At 37.9% G+C, this 23,110-nt stretch overlaps 1 protein-coding gene across 15 annotated transcripts in view; it reads right to left on the bottom strand.

Annotated features, from left to right (window-relative positions):
• cacna1aa (calcium channel, voltage-dependent, P/Q type, alpha 1A subunit, a) overlaps window positions 1-23,110 on the bottom strand; it is a 212,350-nt gene that overhangs the window by 61,009 nt on the left and 128,231 nt on the right. For 12 of the 15 annotated variants that reach the window (XM_062036806.1, XM_062036798.1, XM_062036797.1 and 9 more), the window contains 4 exons: window positions 22,120-22,217; window positions 21,894-22,044; window positions 21,696-21,823; window positions 11,085-11,181 (listed from right to left, as the gene is read on the bottom strand). In XM_062036806.1, coding sequence (XP_061892790.1) covers window positions 11,085-11,181; window positions 21,696-21,823; window positions 21,894-22,044; window positions 22,120-22,217 — 474 coding nt within the window. Of the gene's footprint in view, window positions 1-5,289; window positions 5,387-11,084; window positions 11,182-21,695; window positions 21,824-21,893; window positions 22,045-22,119; window positions 22,218-23,110 lie in introns of all 15 variants that reach the window. The other 3 variants (XM_062036805.1, XM_062036793.1, XM_062036791.1) reach the window with 1 other exon arrangement.

Consider the following 23,110-nt stretch of genomic DNA (forward strand, 5'->3'; position numbering starts at 1 on the left):
ATTGCTGTATTAGTTGAAAGGTTAAAATGTTTTAATTTCCCTAATGCAATGAAAATAAAATGTCATGCAAGGGATATTAGCTTTCCTGAGTCAGGCCAGGTAGATGTATATTACTAAGGTAGGAGGCGTGAAGCCAGTGGTCAGGTGACCCTTCTGAAGAAAACTGCAGATGACAGTCGAAACATTCCATCTAAATATACCGAAAATATTGTCTGATTACAAGAACATTTAAAAGAGTGTATGAATAAGAAGACATAATGAACCTCTTTGAGCAAGGCGTTGAGCCTGCAGAGTGAGCCTCCCTTACTGTACAGATTAGTGTTGTCCCGGTAACAAAATGTATTTCGATATTTTTCTAAATAAAGGGGACCACAAAAAATTGCATTATTGTCTTTATTTTAACAAAAAATCTTAGGGTACATTAAACATATGTTTCTTATTGCAATTTTGTCCTTAAATAAAATAGTGAACATACAAACAAATGTATCTTTTCGTAGTAAGTAAGCAAACAAAGGCTCCTAATTTAGCTGCTGACATATGCAGTAACATATTGTGTCATTTATCATTCTATTATTTTGTCAACATTACGAGGGACAAACTGTAAAAATTGATTATTAATCTACTTGTTCATTTACTGTTAATATCAGCTTACTTTCTCTTTTAACATGTTCTATCTACACTTCTGTTAAAATGCAACAATCACTTATTCTTCTGTTTGTTTGGATGCTTTACATTAGTTTTGGATGATACCACAAATTCGGGTATCAATCCGATACCAAGTCATTACAGGATCATACATTGGTCATATTTCGTGAGTTTATAAACATAATATACATTTAAAAAAAACAAAAAAACATTGTGTGATGCTAAAAAATATCGATGTAATCATAGTAGTATCGACTAGATTTTTTAAAGGCGGTATAGTACCGAATATGATTCTATACTATTCGCGGTACTATACTTGTACCGGTATACTGTACAACCCTAGTACAGCTATAATATTGTATTAACACCTGGTAATAAATACATTTTCTGGATTTTTGTATTCCCTCCTCTAACTGTAGGAACTAAAAATCAATTGCTTACCAGTTTTTCTTTTAATCATTTTCAAAAGTTTCTGTGCCTCGCTGAAGCTCTGTGGTGCAAAAGGGACCCGCTCATAAAAGTGTCATAAGTAACAACGTTAATTTTAATATAGTAGACAAAACAGATTATATTTACAGTGCCTACCGAGTTCAAATTTAAGAAAAAGCAGGTTGATTTTATTGAGTTCATATGAGTTTTTTATATGTTATATATAACTGCACAAGATATTTTCCTTGCATTTCAGCGGTTTAATGGCAGTTTAACCAAGACCGAGCGTCATTTTGTGCTGTTCTCGCCATTTTTGGGTCCTAAATGGCTGTCAAAGTGTACCGACTTGTCGAAATACCTACTCAGACTTCTTCTGTCCAGGTGAGATGCATGATTTATGATTTAGAATAAACTTACAGGGAGCAAGGAAGCGAGAAAGAAGCAGACCACTCGATGATGTAAACATAGGGACACACGGTAGTGATATTCGCACTGTTTTAAATAGTTTGTCTGTGTTAGCGCTTATAATAACAATATCACTAACACTTGGTTAATATTTAAGTATTGTTGGCGGTTTTTGAATGGTTGTTTATCAGATTATATGGGCGGCATAGAGGACCTCCCTTTGGCTCCGCTGTAAGTAGACTTTTATTAACGTTTATTTAATATTTAGAATGCATTAAAAAAAAAATCCATTCGTCGTCATGTAATAATAATAATAATGTCATAATAATTGTGAATGATAGGCAAAATTCCAAAAAAAGTCTAGTTCCCCTTTAAGGGGTCGCAATTACACCAAACACTTTTTTCTTGTTTTTCAATCAACACTAATAAGATTTATGTAAAAAGCATAGTAATACATTGTATTATAGATTATATTGTATGTATATGTATATATTGTATGTATTATATAAAAATATAATATAGTATAATAATATAATATCCTTTCATCCATTTTCTACCGCTTGTCCCTTTTAGTATATATTATATACTGTATATATAATATGTAAATATTACATATATTATATATATTATATAAAAATATAATATAATATAATAATATATCAGTACATATTATATAAAAATATAATATAATAGAATAATATAATATATCAGTATATATTATATACTGTATGCATACTATGTAAATATTACAAATATGTTATATTTTATATTGCTACTATGGTACATCTTTAGTCTACTTAATACCTGCATTATCCTTTCCATCTTTTGAAACTGAGCTACTGTGTGGAACAATTTCCCTTGCGGATCAATAAAGATTGTCCAAGTCTAAGTCTAAGATTATAGTCTGTTAAAAATAGCAGTTATAATGGAAGTCACTGGCACCAAAAGAGTTATTGAGAGAAAATGTGTATACTGTATTTTTATATCCTATTCTAATAATGTTGCAATCAAAAACAAAACGCGATACTATAAATAAATAAAATCATACTGCTAACCTTCAAACTGAACAATCCTATCATATGAGGAACACATGTAATTCCCGTTTTGGGCCCTAAGGATGCACAAGGATTGAAAAAAAAACTCCAACATAGAATATTTTGCAGGTACAACCAAAACGATGATGATACAGGGGATTGAGAACAAAACTGGAGATGCAAAAACCTGGTAGCAAATAGCGCTGTTGCTAGAACACTGCCATAATCTAAGACATGTACAGTACAGGCCAAAAGTTTGGACACACCTTCTCCTCATTCAATGTGTTTTCTTTATTTTCATGACTATTTACATTGTAGATTGTCACTGAAGGCATCAAAACTATGAATGAACACATGAGGAGTTATGAACTGAAATAACTGAAAACATGTTTTATATTCTAGTTTCTTCAAAATAGCCACCCTTTGCTCTGATTACTGCTTTGCACACTCTTGGCATTCTCTCAATGAGCTTCAAGCACACCTGTGAAGTGAACATTTCCCATTTCAGGTGACTACCTCTTGAAGCTCATCGAGAGAATGCCAAGAGTGTGCGAAAAAGTAATCAGAGCAAAGGGTGGCTATTTTGAAGAAACTAGAACAGTGGTTCTTAACCTGGGTTCGATCGAACCCTAGGGGTTCGGTGAGTCGGGCTCAGGGGTTCGGCGGAGGTCAAAACCCACCCGACTCATCATGTAAATAAAAACTTCTCCCTATCGGCGTATTACGGATACGGCAACAGCAGAAGTCACACTGATTTGCAGGTGTGTAATTTGTTGTGATTTTATGCACTGTGTTGGTTTTGTTCTTTGAACAAGGTGATGTTCATGCACGGTTCATTTTGTGCACCAGTAAAAAAACATGGTAACACTTTAGTATGGGGAACATATTCACCAATAATTAGTTGCTTATTAACATGCAAATTAGTAACATATTGGCTCTTTACTAGTCATTATTAAGTACTTATTAATGCCTTATTTGGCATGGCCTTATTATAACCCTAACCCTCTAACCCTAACCCTAACCAAATAACTCTAAATTAAGTCTTTGTTACTTAGAATATGTTCCCCTAGTGTCCAAAAAACTCTAGATTAAGTTTGTTACTTAGAATATGTTCCCCATACTAAAGTGTTACCAAAAACATATAACTTTGTCTTGAATTTGAAAAAAAAAATAAAAAAAAAATGTTTCACTAAAGAAGGGTTCGGTGAATGCGCATATGAACTGGTGGGGTTCGGTACCTCCAACAAGGTTAAGAACCACTGAACTAGAATATAAAACATGGGTAACACTTTACTATGGGGAATATATTCTAAGTAACAAAGACTTAATTTAGAGTTATTTGGACACTAGGGGAACATATAAGGGTTAGGGCTAGGGTTACTAATAAGCAATAATTCTGAGGTTATTGAGGGAAGACTGTTAGTTAATGGCTTGCCGGTTGTATAATAAGGCTATGCAGAAAAAGGCATTAAGAAGTACTTAATAATGACTAATTAAGAGCCAATATGTTACTAATTTGCATGTTAATAAGCAACTAAATAATGGTGAATATGTTCCCCATACTAAAGTGTTACCAAAACATGTTTTCAGTTATTTCACCTTTTTTTGTTAAGTACATAACTCCACATGTGTTCATTCATAGCTGTAATGCCTTCAGTGACAATCTACAATGTAAATAGTCATGAACATAATGAAAAACGCATTGAATGAGAAGGTGTCTCCAAACTTTTGACCTGTAAACATAATTGTAGTTTGTTTTTTATGATCTAGGTTTCACATTTAATCAAGAGAGTAAGAGTAGCCAATAAAAACAATGATTTTGAATGACGCTATTGGCTCCAGGTCAGCTGGGCGACGATGAAGTTGATCAGAGTGTTACTGCATATTTCTAGTCAGATAGTGTCTGTATTCATTGTTTGGAGAGTTGTGTGCATGGAAAATGGTGGTGACGGTGAAAGGCCATGCAGAAGACAGGTGAGGGGGTATGCAGAGATGCGGAGGAAGAGGTGGAGGGAGCAGGGGGCTGGAAACAGAATAGAACTGCATTGACGACAGAACCAAAGGACAAAGAGAAGATTGGACTTGCAGATAGAAAAAAGAGGCAGCTTGGGGGCTCGGCGCTGCTACATGAAGGGTGACAGGAAAAGAAGTGCTTCTGTATGGCAACCAAAGGCTCTCGAAGGAAAACACATCACTGACACAAGCCCTTCTGCTCTCTCTACCATAGCAAAGAACACATACTCTCTCTGTGTGGGTGCGCGGGTGACCTCATTTGCTGTGTGTGTGTGAGTGTGTGTGTCGGTATGAGTGAGTTTGCCCCATCCACAGCAAGGAACGAGTCAGAGGACGGAAGTCTAGTGGACCTTCCAAGCACTGCTGCACATGCATGCTTCTTTATGTGCGGGGTGTGCACATGGGCCTTTATGAACTTCACAGGTGTAATGTACGGAATCATGGACAATTGCATGTGGTGTGCAGTAGGTGTGTGTCAATGGTGCATGGTGCAAACGAGCTGAGAAGGTCCCTCCTTTCGATCCCTCCTGTGGATAACCCCGCCCCCCTTTTGTCTTGCTGCCTCCACCCACGACTCCAACACTGCCACACAACGCCACAACACTGACCAGCCCCACCCCCTGCACTTTCCACGAAACAGAAAAAAAAACAACACCACTAGAGATGACACCATGTTGACGTATCGCTACGACCCCCTTTCTAAAAGCCCACGCCCCCTTTGTCGCCACCCGCAGGGGGCTTAGGGGGCGGGGTCCTCTCTAACCTTGTAGGCCACACGTGCAGGACACCTCTTCCCGAGGCCTAGTGGAGGACACATGTGCCTCAGCATGTCATACATTTGCCTGCAACTGATCCTGCCACTGCACCACCAGCCAGTGCCACCACCCCAGTAACCAAGAGGTGGAGAAGAGAGGGATGAAAGTAAAGAGAGGGAAAAAAACAGAGATGGGAGATGAGGAGAAAGTGAGAAATGGGGTGAAGGAGAGAGAGAGAGAGAGAGAGTACCAAAAGAAAGAAAAAAAGACAAGGTTATTGGGCTGATTTGTAGACATGGTGGCCATCATGCGGCTTCTCTATTAGCTTTACAAGACACAGCTTCTTGATAATGCTCATGAAGAACTTGGGTATCGTTGACAAGAGAAAAATACAGTATGGGATGTGTATGTAAAGTCTGCTCTGATGGAGTTCAGCAGGATTTCACACGAAAGCACCGGGATTGGTAAACCGGACACATTGGTTCACACGTGGTGCAAAAAACAGCATCGTCAGCACAATACGGCCCTGAGTTGACCCGGGAGGGAAAGCGGACTACATCACGGCTAGGTAACAGAGGGATTAAGTTACTCTAACAATGGTCCTGTTTTCTCATTTTTAATAAATGTATGCAGGAAATGTATCTTTTAAATAAATTGCTTGGATTTTAATAACGTCACGTCTGGCTCATTGAATATGTGTGGTGGTCAATCCAGCTTCTGTTCTCAATGAGTACTAGGCGCCATTTAGGCTTTCTCAAAGAAAAATACCCCCATGCTTGCGTTGTTTTTGGCTGAAAAGCATAAACGTTTCCTCAGAGATCCTTGAGAGGTAATCGATAAGGGCAGAAGAGTGCGAGATTTTACGAAAGACGACGACAAAAGTGGCACAGTCCAAGGGAGAAGATTGGAAGAAAGCACTATTTTCCAGTGACCGCTTTGTTAAAGGTTTGCTTGATATATTTTTCATATACTGTACTCATTTATTATTTTCCATTGAAGAAGTATCTTCATTTTATTTGTATTTAAATTTTTAACAAACAAAAACCGGATAGTCAGAGTCAATGATACTTTGTCAGGAAAGGTACTTCCACATCTCAGAGTACATACGGCAAAACCAAAATGTAAATGTTGGTGATTCAGTAATTGTTAGTTTGTTAAATGGCTATGCAGTCACGGGTGTCGAGCTGCCGGGCGCTAAATTGTTTGCATTGACGCGTCCTCGCAAGACACAAAGTTGAATCATGAAACGCAATCTTCCTCGAGCAAAACGATGCATATTTATCCGGGAGAGTATTGATACCATATTCCTTGACCCAGCCACACACTAAGACGTTGTAGATCTCCATGCTTTTCCAAGTTGTTATCTGTTTTGTCGTGGAAAATGACGACGTCGAAGCACAAAATACTTAAATTTGTCTGGGAACTCCATAATAATAATCCTTGATATCACTCGACAAATCTTTTTTTGATAAAGTAAAGGGATCTTTTCCGTTGCATAGTTGGAGTTTTTGCTCGAATCTGCTTTTTGCAGAAAGATCTAGGCCCTTTGCGTACTCAGGTAGTTTACGTGCTGCTTGCTGCCCAACAGCCATCTTGGATGGCATGACCACCGCTTTTTTTCACTTCCGGGAAGAAGTCTCGTGTTGGAATATTGACACTATAATGATGTTATCACAGTAAAAAAGTTTGCAGTTTTTTTTGTAATTGTTGCATTCTAAGATGCTTGAATTTGTGGTAGCTTTTTCAGCAAAAATGTTTTGAGGCTCATTTTCTGTGATTTTATTAATTTGTTAAGAGTGGTTATGTCATGATCATACTTAGTTAGTTTCTTGTGTTATTGTGGTATTTCCTTTCATGTTGCTCTTGTTTTGTCATTATTTCCTTTACTTTCGTTATTAGTTCTATTTAGTTTCACTTTGTTCCCTCTTTCAGTGCTGGTTTCTATCTTCTGTATGCCAAAATTGCCTCCTGAGTTCCTGCTAGACCTTAGTTACTTTTACCTAATGCTTGCACTTTGTCTACCTTCTCTGCATCCTGGGATCAGGCCAACAGCCGACATGCGCCATTATCAAAGTTGTAAGTGTTCCTAACCTTAACCTCAAAAAGCACCGGATTTCAACAAACATTGGAAAACAACTACTGTATTGATGCTTTACTCATTTTATACCGCACAGACTAAAAAGTAGACACTAGATGGCAGCAGAAGCACATACTCAGAGCTCATTGTCTAATTACAATACTGTTTTAATAGGAGTATTACTTGATTATAATTACAAAAAGAAACACCACCAAAGTCTACCTTATTGTCTGCTGCTTGCACAAGTTGCAGACATTCATGTTTATTTTACGTTTAAAATGTTTCTGTATCTTAAACATTATTTTAAGTTTCCACACATTTACCTCACTATGTTAAGAGCATTTAAGAGGGATCTATAGCTGTAATTTTTGTTGGTAAATGAGAGTTGATGAGAGATTATCATCACACTTCAACATCTCTAACGTACACTTTTTGACTCTTTGCTAGGCCCGCATGGCAAATGAAAACATGTTTTTAATTGTTTTACCCTGAATAAATAAAGTTTAAATAAATATATAAATATACGTAAATTAGGAAGCGAGCATGGTGTATTGCTAAATGTTTATAGACGTTACCCAGAAGGCTTAGCACCTAGACAGGAACCGAAGGTAGCTCTGAGCTATTGTGCTGTTTGATCAAAAAATAATTAATATATTGTTACATACTGCTGTTCCTGCTTTGTCTACACAAGAAACAAACAAAATGTGCGGGGAAGTTGTGAGTATTCGACAAAGTTGCAGTACTTTGCATAATTTGCCAGGTTTAGTTGCATTTCCGTTATTGATTATTTCAGTAATCGAGTAATCTATCGATTGGTTTGTTCGATTAATCAAATAAACAGATAAAACCCGCTTTATAGCCCCAATGGGTATTTCAGGGAAACAAAGATTTTTCTGCTTGCCATAACCTTAATTCTTTTTTTTTTTTGGAATAAATGCCAGTGGCGCAAACAGCAGCAACGCCCAGGCCGTAGGCGTAGAACCCTTCGACTGCTGAAGTTCTCGCACCACTCACGCCCACCACCAAGCCCTACTGTGATATGTGGACTTCTTAGTTTTTTGTTTCAGGAGACATCTGGAATCTGTCCTTAAGGGGGGAGTACTGTGATGATCCGTTGCCCGGATCATAGTTTATTTACGTTTTTGATTCACTTGTTGTTTAAGTTCGGCTTCAGCACCCCTGTTTTGTGTTTCTTGGTTGTCATGGGTGCTGATTATTTTCACCTGCCTCTGATTAGTGTTCGGGACGCTCACCCGTTCCCGGGCGCTAATCAGAGAGCTATTTAGTCCATCCTCTGGCCTCACTCGGCCTGGTGTTTTTGCTTGCTTCTATGCAACAAGTTACGACAACCTTTTCTATTTTCTATTCCTGAGCTAAGCTTCGACCGGTTCATGTGCTTAGCTTTTCTTGCTAGGTACTCCGTTAGCTTTCCCGTGCTAAAGGCACGCTTGTTTTGTTCATTTTGTATTTTGCTTGTTTATGAAGAATACATCATTTTTCTTACCGGCAAGCTGCTTCCTTACGTTCCTCCGCATTTTGGAAAGACGACCCCCGGCATCAACATGCCACTGTACCGTAACAAAAACTCTCCACTGTTTGCCGCTACAAGGAACACAGCACCCACACACCACCGCTCTCCTGTGCGCCCTATTGCTAAATAACTTCTTGCTTGTTAGTTACAATTGTTTAAAGATTAATCGAAGCTATAGAATACAAACCAAAGCTTTCTTCGAATCAACTGATCGTTTTAGCCCGACAGTAATATGTGTCCTGAGATCCTGTTTATGACCACCGATTATACATACCTTCTTCCCACTTATTGGCTCCACTTTTCAGAGAAAAGGCGCTTTTAAAATTTTAGGTTTACATGAAGTCATAAAAAGAAAAACCTCCTTCCTGATACACATTATACCATGATATAGCTAAATGAGCCGGCCCCATATACACAGCCACCATTGCCCGAAGGACAATCTGGAATTAAAAATAAATAAAAAATCATGTACAGTCGTGGTCAAATGTTTATGTACACTTGTAAAGAACATAATGTCATGGCTGTCTTGAGTTTTCAATAATTTCTACAACTCTTATTTAACATTACATGGACAAAGATAAGACATTCTGGAGGAAAGTTCTGTGGTCAGATGAAACAAAAATTGAGCTGTCTGGCCACAATACCCAGCAATATGTTTGGAGAATAAAAGGTGAGGCCTTTAATCCCAGGAACACCATGCCTACCGTCAAGCATGGTGGTGGTAGTTTTATGCTCTGGGCCTGTTTTGCTGCCAATGGAACTGGTGCTTTACAGAGAGTAAATGGGACAATAAAAAAGGAGGATTACCTCCAAATTCTTCAGGACAACCTAAAATCATCAGCCCGGAGGTTGGGTCTTGGGCGCAGTTGGGTGTTCCAACAGGACAATGACCCCAAACACACGTCAAAAGTGGTAAAGGAATGGCTAAATCTTTTCGACATGGCTGTGTATTGAATGCAGTAAGGTATGTGAGATTGTTGAAATGTTGTTGAAATGTACACATCCAAGTACGAAATAAATAAATAATTGAATTGAATTGAATTTGAAATCAGGCTAGAATTAAGGTTTTAGAATGGCCTTCCCAAAGCCCTGACTTAAACTTGTGGACAATGCTGAAGAAACAAGTCCATGTCAGAAAACCAACAAATTTAGCTGAACTGCACCAATTTTGTCAAGAGGAGCGCCTTATTGCAGTGGAACTTGCCAAGGGACATGTAACCAAATATTAACATTGCTGTATGTATACTTTTGACCCAGCAGATTTGGTCACATTTTCAGTAGACCCATAATAAATTCATAAAAGAACCAAACTTCATGAATGTTTTTTGTGACCAACAAGTCACAATCACTCAATCACAAAAAAATAAGAGTTGTAGAAATTGTTGGAAACTCAATACAGCCATGACATTATGTTCTTTACAAGTGTATGTCAACTTTTGACCACGACTGTAAGTGTAATGTTAGCACAGCTGGATTTGAACCCTACAATCTGATAGGGTTGTGATAGTAAATGTGTACTTACACTACTTACAAACATTTGTGTATGATTTCATACCATAATGATGTATGGTGTGTGTGTGTGTGTGTGTGTGTGTGTGTGTGTGTGTGTGTGTGTGTGTGTGTGTGTGTGTGTGTGTGCATAAGAGCAGGGCAGAGCTTGACAACAGGCACTAAGCTGCTCCCGCTTACACAAGGAGGGGTAGGGGTTGGATTGGGTGGGATGGGGGAGGAGGGAAGGGTGTCAATGCAGTTTCTGTCGTTGCCCAAACCCCCCAAAACCAAGAACAATGCAACACTACAGTGGGCCACCGTAGCTTGCTACATAATAGCCACAGCAAGCAAAAAAATAAAAAAATAAAATAAAAATCGTAGTTATATATATATATATATATATATAAAAAAATATCAAATTTAGAATGCGACAAAACATCCTCTTTTAGTTTTAGCGTTTACATTTCACTTTGTGCAATTCACATGCATTTGTGGGTGTCTGCATTGTCCCGCACATTCTCTCGGCATTGCAGAATGCAAGTTGATAATGGTGGAAAAGTAAAGAAATATACGGTAACAACGGAAATGTCAAGAAAAAACAAACAAACTCAGAAACTAGAACAATAAAGCGCCATTCACTCCATTCCTTGATGCTGTGGCTAGCAAAGTGTGCTTGAGAAGTTTCGTTTGAATGAAAGTCAAACCTTGCAGGCCACCCTATGGGGGCATTTCTTTCCTAAGCCCAGAGGCGGGTCGATAACTCGCAATAAACTGTACATGTCCTTATAATGAATGCGCCCGCTGCAAGAAGAATACAGGGGAGTTAGGAGACGCTCACACACAGGAGAACACATACAAACACTCATAAAGAAGAGAAAACATTGGGAGGAAGAGGTCATTATTCACACATTATCAGAACATACTTGGCAATATGTCTGGCGTTACAGAAAATACTGTGCTAAACTGAAGGCAAAATGCATGTAATCATCCCTGCATGCCACACACTGTTTAATGCGGTCCTTAGCACTGCCAAAACATTTGTAACTAACCACTAGCTCTGTGCACGGACACTTGATTAAGCAATTGCTAAGCAGCCGCGTGTGTGCTAAATGCTTAATAGCCGCTTGTGGTGCGCATATGCCCTCCCCTTTCAAATGCGTGCTCAACCTTGGGCTATTATTTTCACGTTCTCTGTGCTGTGGTGTCCAATCTGGTGGTGGAGTAGAGATTTGAGGGTAGCATGTTAATAGTTAGACGTTGAGAATGATTAATGTGACATTTACTGGTCGCATTATTCACACATTCCTGACTAGGAACACATAGGAACAGGTAGTTCTTTTGTATATGTATTATATACTTAATACAGAGCAGAATCCAATGAATGTGCTGTTTTGGAGTAATTTCCTTTACACAAAGCCATCAGCCCTTAGTTTGTCATCTAATAGCCAAATGCTGCAGTTGAAATGTTCTGTCCTATGTATGGATGGGTACCTTTCATATTTCAATCGATACGGTACCGGTACTCAATGCTACCAATTTTCGGTACTTTTGACGTTGCAATTCCAAGACGTTACATGGCAGTAATGTATATACCAGTGTTTTTCAACCACTGTGCCGCGGCACACTAGTGTACCGTGAGATATTGTTTGGTGTGCCGTTGGACATTATGTAATTTACCCTAATTGGGTTAAAAATATTTTTTTGCAAACCAGTAATTTTAATCCGCAAATAATGTGCCGTTGTTGAGTGTCTAGAGCTAAGCATATCAGTAGGTGGCAGCTGGTAGCTAATTGCTTTGTAGATGTCTGGAACACGGTTTGTCATGATCCCAATATGCGGGAGGCAGGGTGCAGGTAAAAAGGTATCTAATGCTTAAACCAAAAATAAACAAAAGGCGAGTGCCGCTAAGAAAAGGCATTGAAGCTTAAGGAAGGCTATGCAAAACAAAAATAAAACTGAGCTGGCTGCAAAGTAAACAAAAACAGAATTCTGGACGACAGCAAAGACTTACAGCGTGTGGAGCAGACGGCGTCCACAAAGTACATCCGTACATGACAATCAACACCAAAATAGGAGCGCAAGACAAGAACTAAAACACACACAGGAAAACACCAAAAAACTCTAAATGAGTCACAGCGTGATGTGACAGGTCGTGACAGTACACCTACTTTGAGAGAAGAGTTATATTGATGCATGGGTGGTTATTAGGGATGTCCGATAATGGCTTTTTTGCCGATATCTGATATTCCGATATTGTCCAACTCTTAATTACCGATACCGATATCAACCGATACCGATATATACAGTCGTGGAATTAACACATTATTATGCCTAATTTGGACAACCAGGTATGGTGAAGATAAGATCCTTTTTAAAAAAAAATTATAAAATAAGATAAATAAATTAAAAACATTTTCTTGAATAAAAAATAATGTAAAACAATATAAAAACAGTTACATAGAAACTAGTAATTAATGAAAATGAGTTAAATTAACTGTTAAAGGTTAGTACTATTAGTGGACCAGCAGCACGCACAATCATGTGTGCTTACGGACTGTATCCCTTGCAGACTGTATTGATCTATATTAATATATAATGTAGGAACCAGAATATTAATAACAGAAAGAAACAACCCTTTTGTGTGAATGAGTGTAAATGGGAGAGGGAGGTTTTTTGGGTTGGTGCACTAATTGTAAGTGTATCTTGTGTTTTTTATGTTGATTTAGTAAAAACAAACAAAAAAAACAACAAAAAAACGATACCGATAATAAAAAAAACGATACCGATAATTTCCGATATTACATTTTCTCTACTGGTTATGGTTTGAATTCATATCCAACAATTGTGAGAACGACTTTTTACTGTCAATATTGGCTGCTGAGTTTCATTTTTTAATGTTTTCTGCTGGTGGTGTGCCTCGGGATTTTTTTCAATGACAAAAATGTGCCTCAGCTCAGAAAAGGTTGAAAAACACTGGTATAGACTACCGCAGAGCCATGTAAAGAGAGACTATGGCCAACTTAGTTTCACTGTTGGCCTCAAAATGGCGCCCTGTACTCATGTGAGGGGCTTTTGGCCAATCAGAGAGACTATTGCCAGACAATCTCCGAAATGATTGGTCAAAAGCCCCTCACGTGACTACAGGGCGCCATGTTGGAGGCAAACTCTGAAATCGAGTTGGCCATACTCTCTCTATACATGGCTCTGGACTACCGTGTGTTAGGGCTGGACGATTATGGAAAAAATAATAATCACCATTATTTTGATTGATATTGTACTCATAATTAATTCCACGAATATTCATTAATTTGAAAACATGAGTACCGTATTTTTCGGAGTATAAGTCGCTCCGGAGTATAAGTCGCACCGGTCGAAAATGCACAATAAAGAAGGAAAAAAACATATGTAAGTCGCACTGGAGTATAAGTCACATTTTTTGGGGAAATTTATTCGATAAAACCCAACACCAAGAATAGATATTTGAAAGGCAATTTAAAATAAATAAAGAATAGTGAACAACAGGCTGAATAAGTGTACGTTATATGACACATAAATAACCAACTGAGAACGTGCCTGGTATGTTAACGTAACATATTATGGTAAGAGTCATTCAAATAACTATAACATATAGAACATGCTATACGTTTACCAAACAATCTGTCACTCCTAATCGCTAAATCCCATGAAATCTAATACGTCTAGTCTCTTACGTGAATAAACTAAATAATATTATTTGATATTTTACGGTAATGTGTTAATAATTTCACACATAAGTCTCTCCTGAGTATAAGTCGCACCCCCGGCCAAACTATGAAAAAAACTGTGACTTATAGTTCGAAAAATACGGTATTTATTGTACCAACAAAGTTGAAATTTGAATATAGCTAAAAAACTGATTTAAATGACTAACAAATAAACCACAACAAGTAACATAATACCATACCAGCAATAACAATAGAGCAATATAAAAAACTGTTCCGTTTTAACTGTTTTTAATTCCGTTTTTTTACCTTTTACACTTATTTTACCACCATAGAGTATGTGCTTTTTGTGTAAAATAACATTTAATAAAATGTTTGTTAATTCAATGCAAAAATCCTCACATTTATTGGTGCGATACATCGATTATTGTGTTTTTATAATCGTGAGAAGTCATCATCGAAATCGAAATTAAAATTAGATTAATTGTCCAGCCCTACCATGTGTTGCCTTTGCCAGGAAGTAGTCTTTGCCATTAGGTTGAATATGACCGTCTTTTCTTTTGTTGAGCCTAACATACTCTAATAATATGGCTCTGTTTGATTTTACGTGAATGGAAACTCTGTGGTACCGACGGACTTTGGTCAGTACGTATACAAGTGCCCAATTCGGTACCTTTCCGTAGTCCTATGATCGCTGCCTGGCAAATGTCGGTCCAAAATGTCATAAGACCAGCGTCTGCTAGAAAGCTACAGTTTTATTTCACTTGTGAAGCTTTCGAATTAAATTGCAATTGAATTTCATTTCATGAATGTGTGATTAATAAACTTGTCAATGGACGATCACTTTGATTAGAAAATAAACTCTAGACTGTAAGAAAGTATTGTCCTTGGTACCCCACCGACCCGAACCTTTTGCCTTCTAGTATTTTCTCCTTATGTTCCAACGTGCAGTCTACAGGACAACATGAGCAACACCCACACACATATTGGAATACATATGCCATGAAACTTAGCTTGTCTATAGTAGGACGATCCCTACTGTAGAGCAAGACACAGGAGGCTTTGTAAAAGGAGCGTGGGCTTTTTGCCACTTTAAGTTTTTGGCTGTATTCAGATGCCAGGCGGGGGATTTTGGATCGGGCTTTTTAAGGATAACTCGTACATTAAGGAGAGGAAAAGGACAAAGAGGAGGAGTACAAGGAAGTTGGTGAGATAACCAGATGTCCGTCAGGGTTATTCTCACCTCCATCACAATCCCTTTGACAGAAAACGAGAAAATTGTGGCAGTCCTCACGAGGCAATCGTTATCCAACAATAATAACTTGTTAATAGTATTTCTTGGACTCTGTGCTGTGCAATAGTATTGGCATTATACACATGAAAAACCACACCATTACAGAATTGTTGAGAATTTCTTTTCATTGCCTCAACCAAGGTGATGAAGCATGTTAAAAAGAGGCAGACAAAAAGACGAAAGTCTAAGGAAAACATTTTTTTAGCTGCAGAGAAAAAGACAACTAAATGTATACAATTAGTTCAAGGGTGTCCAAACTATTTCCACTCAGCGCCACACTGAAAAATCAAAGAAGGCGGGGTTAATTTTGATGTATTTAATTTTCAAAACTAGACAGCTTTTGGTTTTATTAGGGGAGCATGATGAATAATAGACAATAAATATGTCAATATGAGTAATTATGATGTCAATAAATCTGATAACATAAAAAAAAAGCTACGCTAACTGACAACACAAAACAAAAAAAATGAGGCTGTAGGTGTGTAAGTGTAGGTGTGTAAGGCTATGGCTACAATAAGCCGGATAACCCCTTAAACGAATAATTATTTAGCCTAAGCCCTGTTTCTGTCACACTAAACCAGGGGTGTCCAAAGTGTGGCCCGGGGGCCATCTGCGGCCCGCAGCTCATTTTTAATTGGCCCGCGACACCGGAAAAATACAATTTGTGCTTAGGAAAAATGGAACCAGACCAAATTCCCCCAAAATGGGACCTGAAAACCAAAATTGCTGTTCACCTGTGCGTCTTTTACATGGTGTTTGATGAACATATGTACACATTTCTTGCAAGATATGGTAAGATTTAGAGTTTGTGAAAGCTAAATATTAATAATAATAGGTATTGATAAAGACTAATTATAAGATGAATAATTGATTGAACTACATTGTACTAGTTTTTTGTTACGTTTCGTTTTATGTATGCACTCCGGGATGCAGAGACGGCAGGCAAGTGCACAAAAGAATGATAATGGTAAGATTTTGAGTTTGCTAAGCCTTATAATGTAATAATCATACTAATATTGATAAAGAATTAAATAATGAGAATAATTGATTCAACTACATTGTAATAGTTTTTGTTACGTTAGGCACTCCGGGGTGCAGAGATGGCAGGCAAGTGCAGAAAATAAGTCTTCTTTACCAGAGAAAGGCAGGTGCACAAATGGAAAAGAGACGTATGAAGCGCAAAGGTACAACGTTGAGGTACAAAGCAAAATAATCCAGTCCTCAAAAGCATCCTGATTGGCAACCAGGGACAGGTGACGACGCCAGCACTCAGCTGGCAAATGGAGGAAAAAAGGACGTGGAACAAAAAATAAGAGCATTAGACAGGAAATCATGCAAAATAAAAAAAAACTAATAATAACTGGCATGTAAGAGGTTTTCGGGTCTTGAATGTACAAAAAAGTACAAAGTGGCCCCTAGAGCCTTCAACTTTTCTGTATGCGGCCCTTGCTGGAAAAAGTTTGGACACCCCTGCACTAAACTATCGTTTAAGGTCCCCCTCCTCGGACAATTTTTTACACGGGTATGTGCGCCGTGTATTTCTTGAATCTCCGGCTCTTAGCTTTGTATGGACTCTTTGATCGTTTACAAACTCAGTTCGGAGAGGAAGTGACACCAGAAAGACTGCGCCCCACACAGGAAGTGTCGTCAGAAAGAACGTGCCAAAGCCAGCTTCATAATAAAGCGGTTTCGTAACTCGGAACTAACCGCTGGAAAGATGGAGGCGAGTCATCCAGACATGCCCGTGTTTCTCATTCTTCTACATGCACAGACGCTTGTGGAAATCACACATGAATACCTTAAGAGAAAGCGATTGCAGCTATTTCAGATACAACACTTCTCGGACGGCAAGATAACTTTTGAATGGCCAGGTCAGCTGTGATTATACGTACCGAAAAACTTTGTCCATTTGTCGAAGGAGAGACAACGATAATGCGGGCTCCCGTGGATGTGATAAAAAAAGGTAGCGCGTGCTTTGTATTACATGGCCGTCGAGGAAAGAATATGGAAAACGGCGAATGCTTTTGGACTGGCAAAGCAGACTGTATCACACTGCAAAAACTGAAATCTAAGTAAGATTAAATATCTCAAATAAGGGTGATATTTGCTTATTTTCTGTCTGATAAGAGAATTCTTCTCACTAAGCAGATTTTATGTTAGAGTGTTTTACTTGTTTTGAGGGTTTTGGTCCTAAATGATCTCAGTAAGATATCACAGCTTGTTGCTGAGATTTTATGACCTATATTGAGTAAAACATGCTTGAAACTAGAATATCAACTGTTGCAAAGCTGTGTCATCAACACTCACAAGTATAAAACTACTTTTTTAAAGTAATCATTTCTTATTTCAAGCATGAAAAAAAAATCATGACTTGACACAATTGTGTCTCATATTAAAACAGATGACATTCAAATGGACTTTGCTGTTTTATTTTCAAAGAAACAATAGAAAATACGTCCTCATATAGTAGTACAGTTATTAGTGAGAATATACTTATTTTAAGGTATTTTTGGGTTCATTGAGGTTAGCTAATTTTACTTGTTTTGGAAAGTCTTGACAAGCCACATTTTCTTGTTCTATTGGCAGATAATTTTGCTTAATTCAAATAAAATACCACTCTTTTTTTTTTTTTTTTCTTGTTTTTGAACACTGACATTTTTCAGTGCAGTTATTGTCCGCCATGTATGTTGTGTACTCAACGTCTACACTACCGTTCAAAAGTTTGGGGTCACCCAAACAATTTTGTGGAATAGCCTTCATTTCTAATAACAAGAATAGACTGTCGAGTTTCAGATGAAAGTTCTCTTTTTCTGGCCATTTTGAGCGTTTAATTGACCCCACAAATGTGATGCTCCAGAAACTCAATCTGCTCAAAGGAAGGTCAGTTTTGTAGCTTCTGTAACGAGCTAAACTGTTCTCAGATGTGTGAACATGATTGCACAAGGGTTTTCTAATCATCAATTAGCCTTCTGAGCCAATGAGCAAACACATTGTACCATTAGAACACTGGAGTGATAGTTGCTGGAAATGGGCCTCTATACACCTATGTAGATATTGCACCAAAAACCAGACATTTGCAGCTAGAATAGTCATTTACCACATTAGCATTGTATAGAGTGTATTTCTTTAAAGTTAAGACTAGTTTAAAGTTATCTTCATTGAAAAGTACAGTGCTTTTCCTTCAAAAATAAGGACATTTCAATGTGACCCCAAACCATACTTGCCAACCCTCCCGTCTCGCCAGCAACAGGCGCTGTTGCAACACTTCATTCATAATTTAATCAAGCATAATGAACGTCTGTTTCTACACCGTTACATATATATATATATATATATATATATATATATATATATATATATATATATATATATATATATATATATATATATATATATATATATATATATATATATATATATATATATATATATATATATAGATTTTATTATATAAATAAAAGAAATACTTCAATTTTAGTGTTCATTTATTTACACATATACACACACACACAACACTCATCTACTCATTGTTGTACTTGAAAGTACAATGCTTTGTTAAGGGTTGAATTGTCCATCCTCTTTCTATTCTCTGTCACTATTTTTCTAACCATGCTGAACACCCTCTCTGATGATGCATTGCTGCGTGGCACGCACAAAAATGCTTTCATCAAATACACGAGAGTGTGGAATCTTCCATCTCTCCCTAGCATGGCCCAAAACCGGTCAATCCTTGCTTCCTGGGGAAGATCTTCCCTGGCAAGCAATTGGTACTCCAGTACTTGTACCCGGAGGCTGGTCAGGTCCAATCGCAGCTGCGGCAGACTTTTTTTTTTGGGGGGCGTGGCCTCCAGCTCCGGCTGAATACCGGGAGTTTGTCGGGAGAAAATCTCTGTCGGGAGGTTGTCGGGAGAGGCGCTGGATATCGGGATTCTCCCGCTAAAAACGGGAGGGTTGGCAAGTATGGTTTGGGGTCACATTGAAATGTCCTTATTTTTGAAGGAAAAGCACTGTACTTTTCAATGAAGATAACTTTAAACTAGTCTTAACTTTAAAGAAATACACTCTATACATTGCTAATGTGGTAAATGACTATTCTAGCTGCAAATGTCTGGTTTTTGGTGCAATATCTACATAGGTGTATAGCAACTATCACTCCAGTGTTCTAATGGTACAATGTGTTTGCTCATTGGCTCAGAAGGCTAATTGATGATTAGAAAACCCTTGTGCAATCATGTTCACACATCTGAAAACAGTTTAGCTCGTTACAGAAGCTACAAAACTGACCTTCCTTTGAGCAGATTGAGTTTCTGGAGCATCACATTTGTGGGGTCAATTAAACGCTCAAAATGTCCAGAAAAAGAGAACTTTTATCTAAAACTCGACAGTCTATTCTTGTTCTTAGAAATGAAGGCTATTCCACAAAATTGTTTGGGTGACCCCAAACTTTTGAACGGTAGTGTAAATACCGTGGTACTTCAGTATCAAAATCATCACAATAATACCGTGACGTGTGACGGTATAAAATGAAAACTTGGTCAGCGTAGTTTTTTGCTAGCACTTTTAAAATGGCCGGTCTTGTAGTAAACGACTTTTCTTAAAATTCTCTGTGTAGCGCATGTGTGCGAGGTCCGTGTGTGGGAGGCCCTAAAGGGATTGTTTTTTTCCGGACATTTCCTGAAGTTTTCATCTAAATACATCCATAACCTTTTGAGTTATGTTGCATTTCTCGGACGACACAAAGCCGGTCAAAGGTTGTGATATTTTAACCCACATTTGTTTTCAATAACAGTGACTCAACTTGTGGTTTAAATGGATTTGTTATCCACGTTTTAAGTAGGAAATGCGGCAGGCGGCATCGTAAACAAAAAATAAATGTTTGGTGACACTGCACTGCAGGAGAACACAAGTAATATGAGAAGCTACTTGATAAACCATCACCCGGAAAATATATTTGATGCCAACGAGGCCAAGCATCAATTTATGAGGTATTTACATTATTAAACGTTAAATTGCCAGTTGACTTTTCTAAGAATCAGCATTTTGTATAAGATGAGTGATGTAAGATGTCCACTACAAAGGAGACATCTCTAAAGTTAAAAGTTGAAAGATACTAACGTGACCACTATTGTTTTACATTTGTTACACTGGATGTTTATATTGTCAGTTTAATATATACACACTACAGGCCAAAAGTTTGGACACACCTTCTCCTCATTCATCGCATTTTCTTTATTTTCATGACTATTTAGATTGGAGATTGTCAGTGAAAGCATCAAAATTATGAATGAACACATGTGGAGTTATGTACCGTATTTTTCGAACTATAAGTCGCAGTTGTTTTCATAGTTTGGCCTGGGGTGCGACTTATACTCAGGAGCAACTCGTGTGAAATTATTAACACATTACCGTAAAATATCAAACAATATTATTTAGCTCATTCACGTAAGAGACTAGACGTATAAGATTTCATGGGATTTAGCGATTAGGAGTGACAGATTGTTTGGTAAACGTATAGCATGTTCTATATATTATAGTTATTTGAATGACTCTTACCATACCAACTTCAAGCACACCTGGGAAGTGAAAACCATTTCAGGTGACTACCGCTTGAAGCTCATCGAGAGAATGCCAAGAGTGTGCAAAGCAGTAATCAGAGCAAAGGGTGGCTATTTTGAAGAAGCTAGAATATAAAACATGTTTTCAGTTATTTCACCTTTTTTTGTTAAGTACATAACTTCACATGTGTTCATTCATAGTTTTGATGCCTTCAGTGACAATCTACAATGTAAATAGTCATGAAAATAAAGAAACACATTGAATGAGAAGGTGTGGCCAAACTTTTGGCCTGTACTGTATGTACTTGTTACTTGTAATAAATTATGTTTGTGTTGAATTACAGTAAGTGTGTTTATCCTAAACATTCTTGCCACTTAATTTTACACACTAACATATTTTTAAGTCTTGTTTTTTTTTTTTTTTTTTGGGGAGGGGGCATATACCATAATAATATCGTACCGTGTGCTTAATACCGTGAGAATATTGTACTATGAGATTTTGATACCGTTACATACCTAGTACGAATTACAGTTATAATCACATTTAAAAAAACAACACATATAAATAAGTTAATAGGTATTGTCTTGAAAAGAAATACATTGTGCATCCCTAGTTTTTAGCGTCAACTTTTACTCTTAAATTCCACTTTTATTAGGTTTTTTGTATTGATATTTTCATAAGAATTTGGACACCCCTGAACTGGTGAGCTCATAATGCTCTGCAAGAGTGAATGTGCATGGAGTTGCGTGCAAGTTCCCACTCACCAGGCAGCAGGATCATACTCTGCCCATATCCTGACATACTCATCCAGGTGGTGAGGTCCAAGTATGGAAGAATCTCTTGTCAGATACTCAAAGTTGTCCATGATGACGGCCACAAACAGATTCAGCATCTACACAAGCACACTTATTAGAGAAGAACAACAGGTCGGGTCAAACAAATGATTTGATTGGCTAACTTACCAGGAATGAGCAGAAAAAGATGAAGGAGACAAAGTAGAGGTAAGCCACCTGGCTGCCACACTCTGGCTCTGTATTCCCAGACAGCTCGTCGCATGGTTTCCCCCCGAGACAAGACAACATGATATCATGCCACGCTTCCCCTGTCGCACTCCTGCAAATACAAGCGAGGATTACTTCCTCACACGTTCTTCCCCAAGCAACACAAAGCTTGTCTCAATAATGGCACCTGAAGAGGAGCATGAGAGCCTGAACAAAGGTCCTGAAGTTGTTGTGCTGGTTGATAGCACTATCCCCGTCTTCTTCAATAGCAATGTTCCCGAAAAGCTGCACAAACGATCACACTGTGAACACTACGGTACATTTACACACCAAACGCAGAGTATAAACAGACAACAAAAATCCCACACTGCAAAAAGTCAGTGTTCAAAAACAAGAAGAAAAAAACAAAAATTTGGGGTATTTTATTTGAACTAAGCCAGGGGTCGGCAACCCAAAATGTTGAAAGAGCCATATTGGACCAAAAATACAAAAAAAAACTGTCTGGAGCCGCAAAAAAATAAAAGCCATATTACATGTGTCATGAGATAAACATTTAATGAAGATGACTTAAAGGAAACTAAATGAGCTCAAATATAGCTACAAATGAGGCATAATGATGCAATATGTACATATCGCTGGCCTAAATAGCATGTTAGCATCGATTAGCTTGCAGTCATGCAGTGACCAAATATGTCTGATTAGCACTCCACACAAGTCAATAACATCAACAAAACTCACCTTTGTGCACTCATGCACAACCTTAAAAGTGTGGTGGACAAAATGAGACAGAAAAAGTGGCATAAAACACGTCCTAGAAAGTCGGAGAAATGTATACATGTAAACAAACTATACGGTGAGTTCAAGGACCGCCAAAATAAGTAGGACAAAACGGCGCTCGCCAAATACTCGAATGAGTGAAGCATATTTAATATAAACAGTGTGATTTATAACAATTAGGGAGGTTTGTGTCATGTTTGTCCTCCTACAGAAACCATACTAAAACAAAAAAATAGATTTTTTTCCCCCTCATCTTCTTCCATTCTTCATACATTTTTGAAAAATCTCCAGAGAGCCACTAGGGTGGCGCTAAAGAGCCGCATGCGGCTCTAGAGCCGCGGGTTGCCGACCCCCGAACTAAGCAGAATGATCTGCCAATAGAACAAGAAAATTTGGCTTGT

The sequence above is a fragment of the Entelurus aequoreus genome, linkage group LG25, assembly GCF_033978785.1.
Source record: "Entelurus aequoreus isolate RoL-2023_Sb linkage group LG25, RoL_Eaeq_v1.1, whole genome shotgun sequence".
Taxonomy (NCBI): Eukaryota; Metazoa; Chordata; class Actinopteri; order Syngnathiformes; family Syngnathidae; genus Entelurus; species Entelurus aequoreus.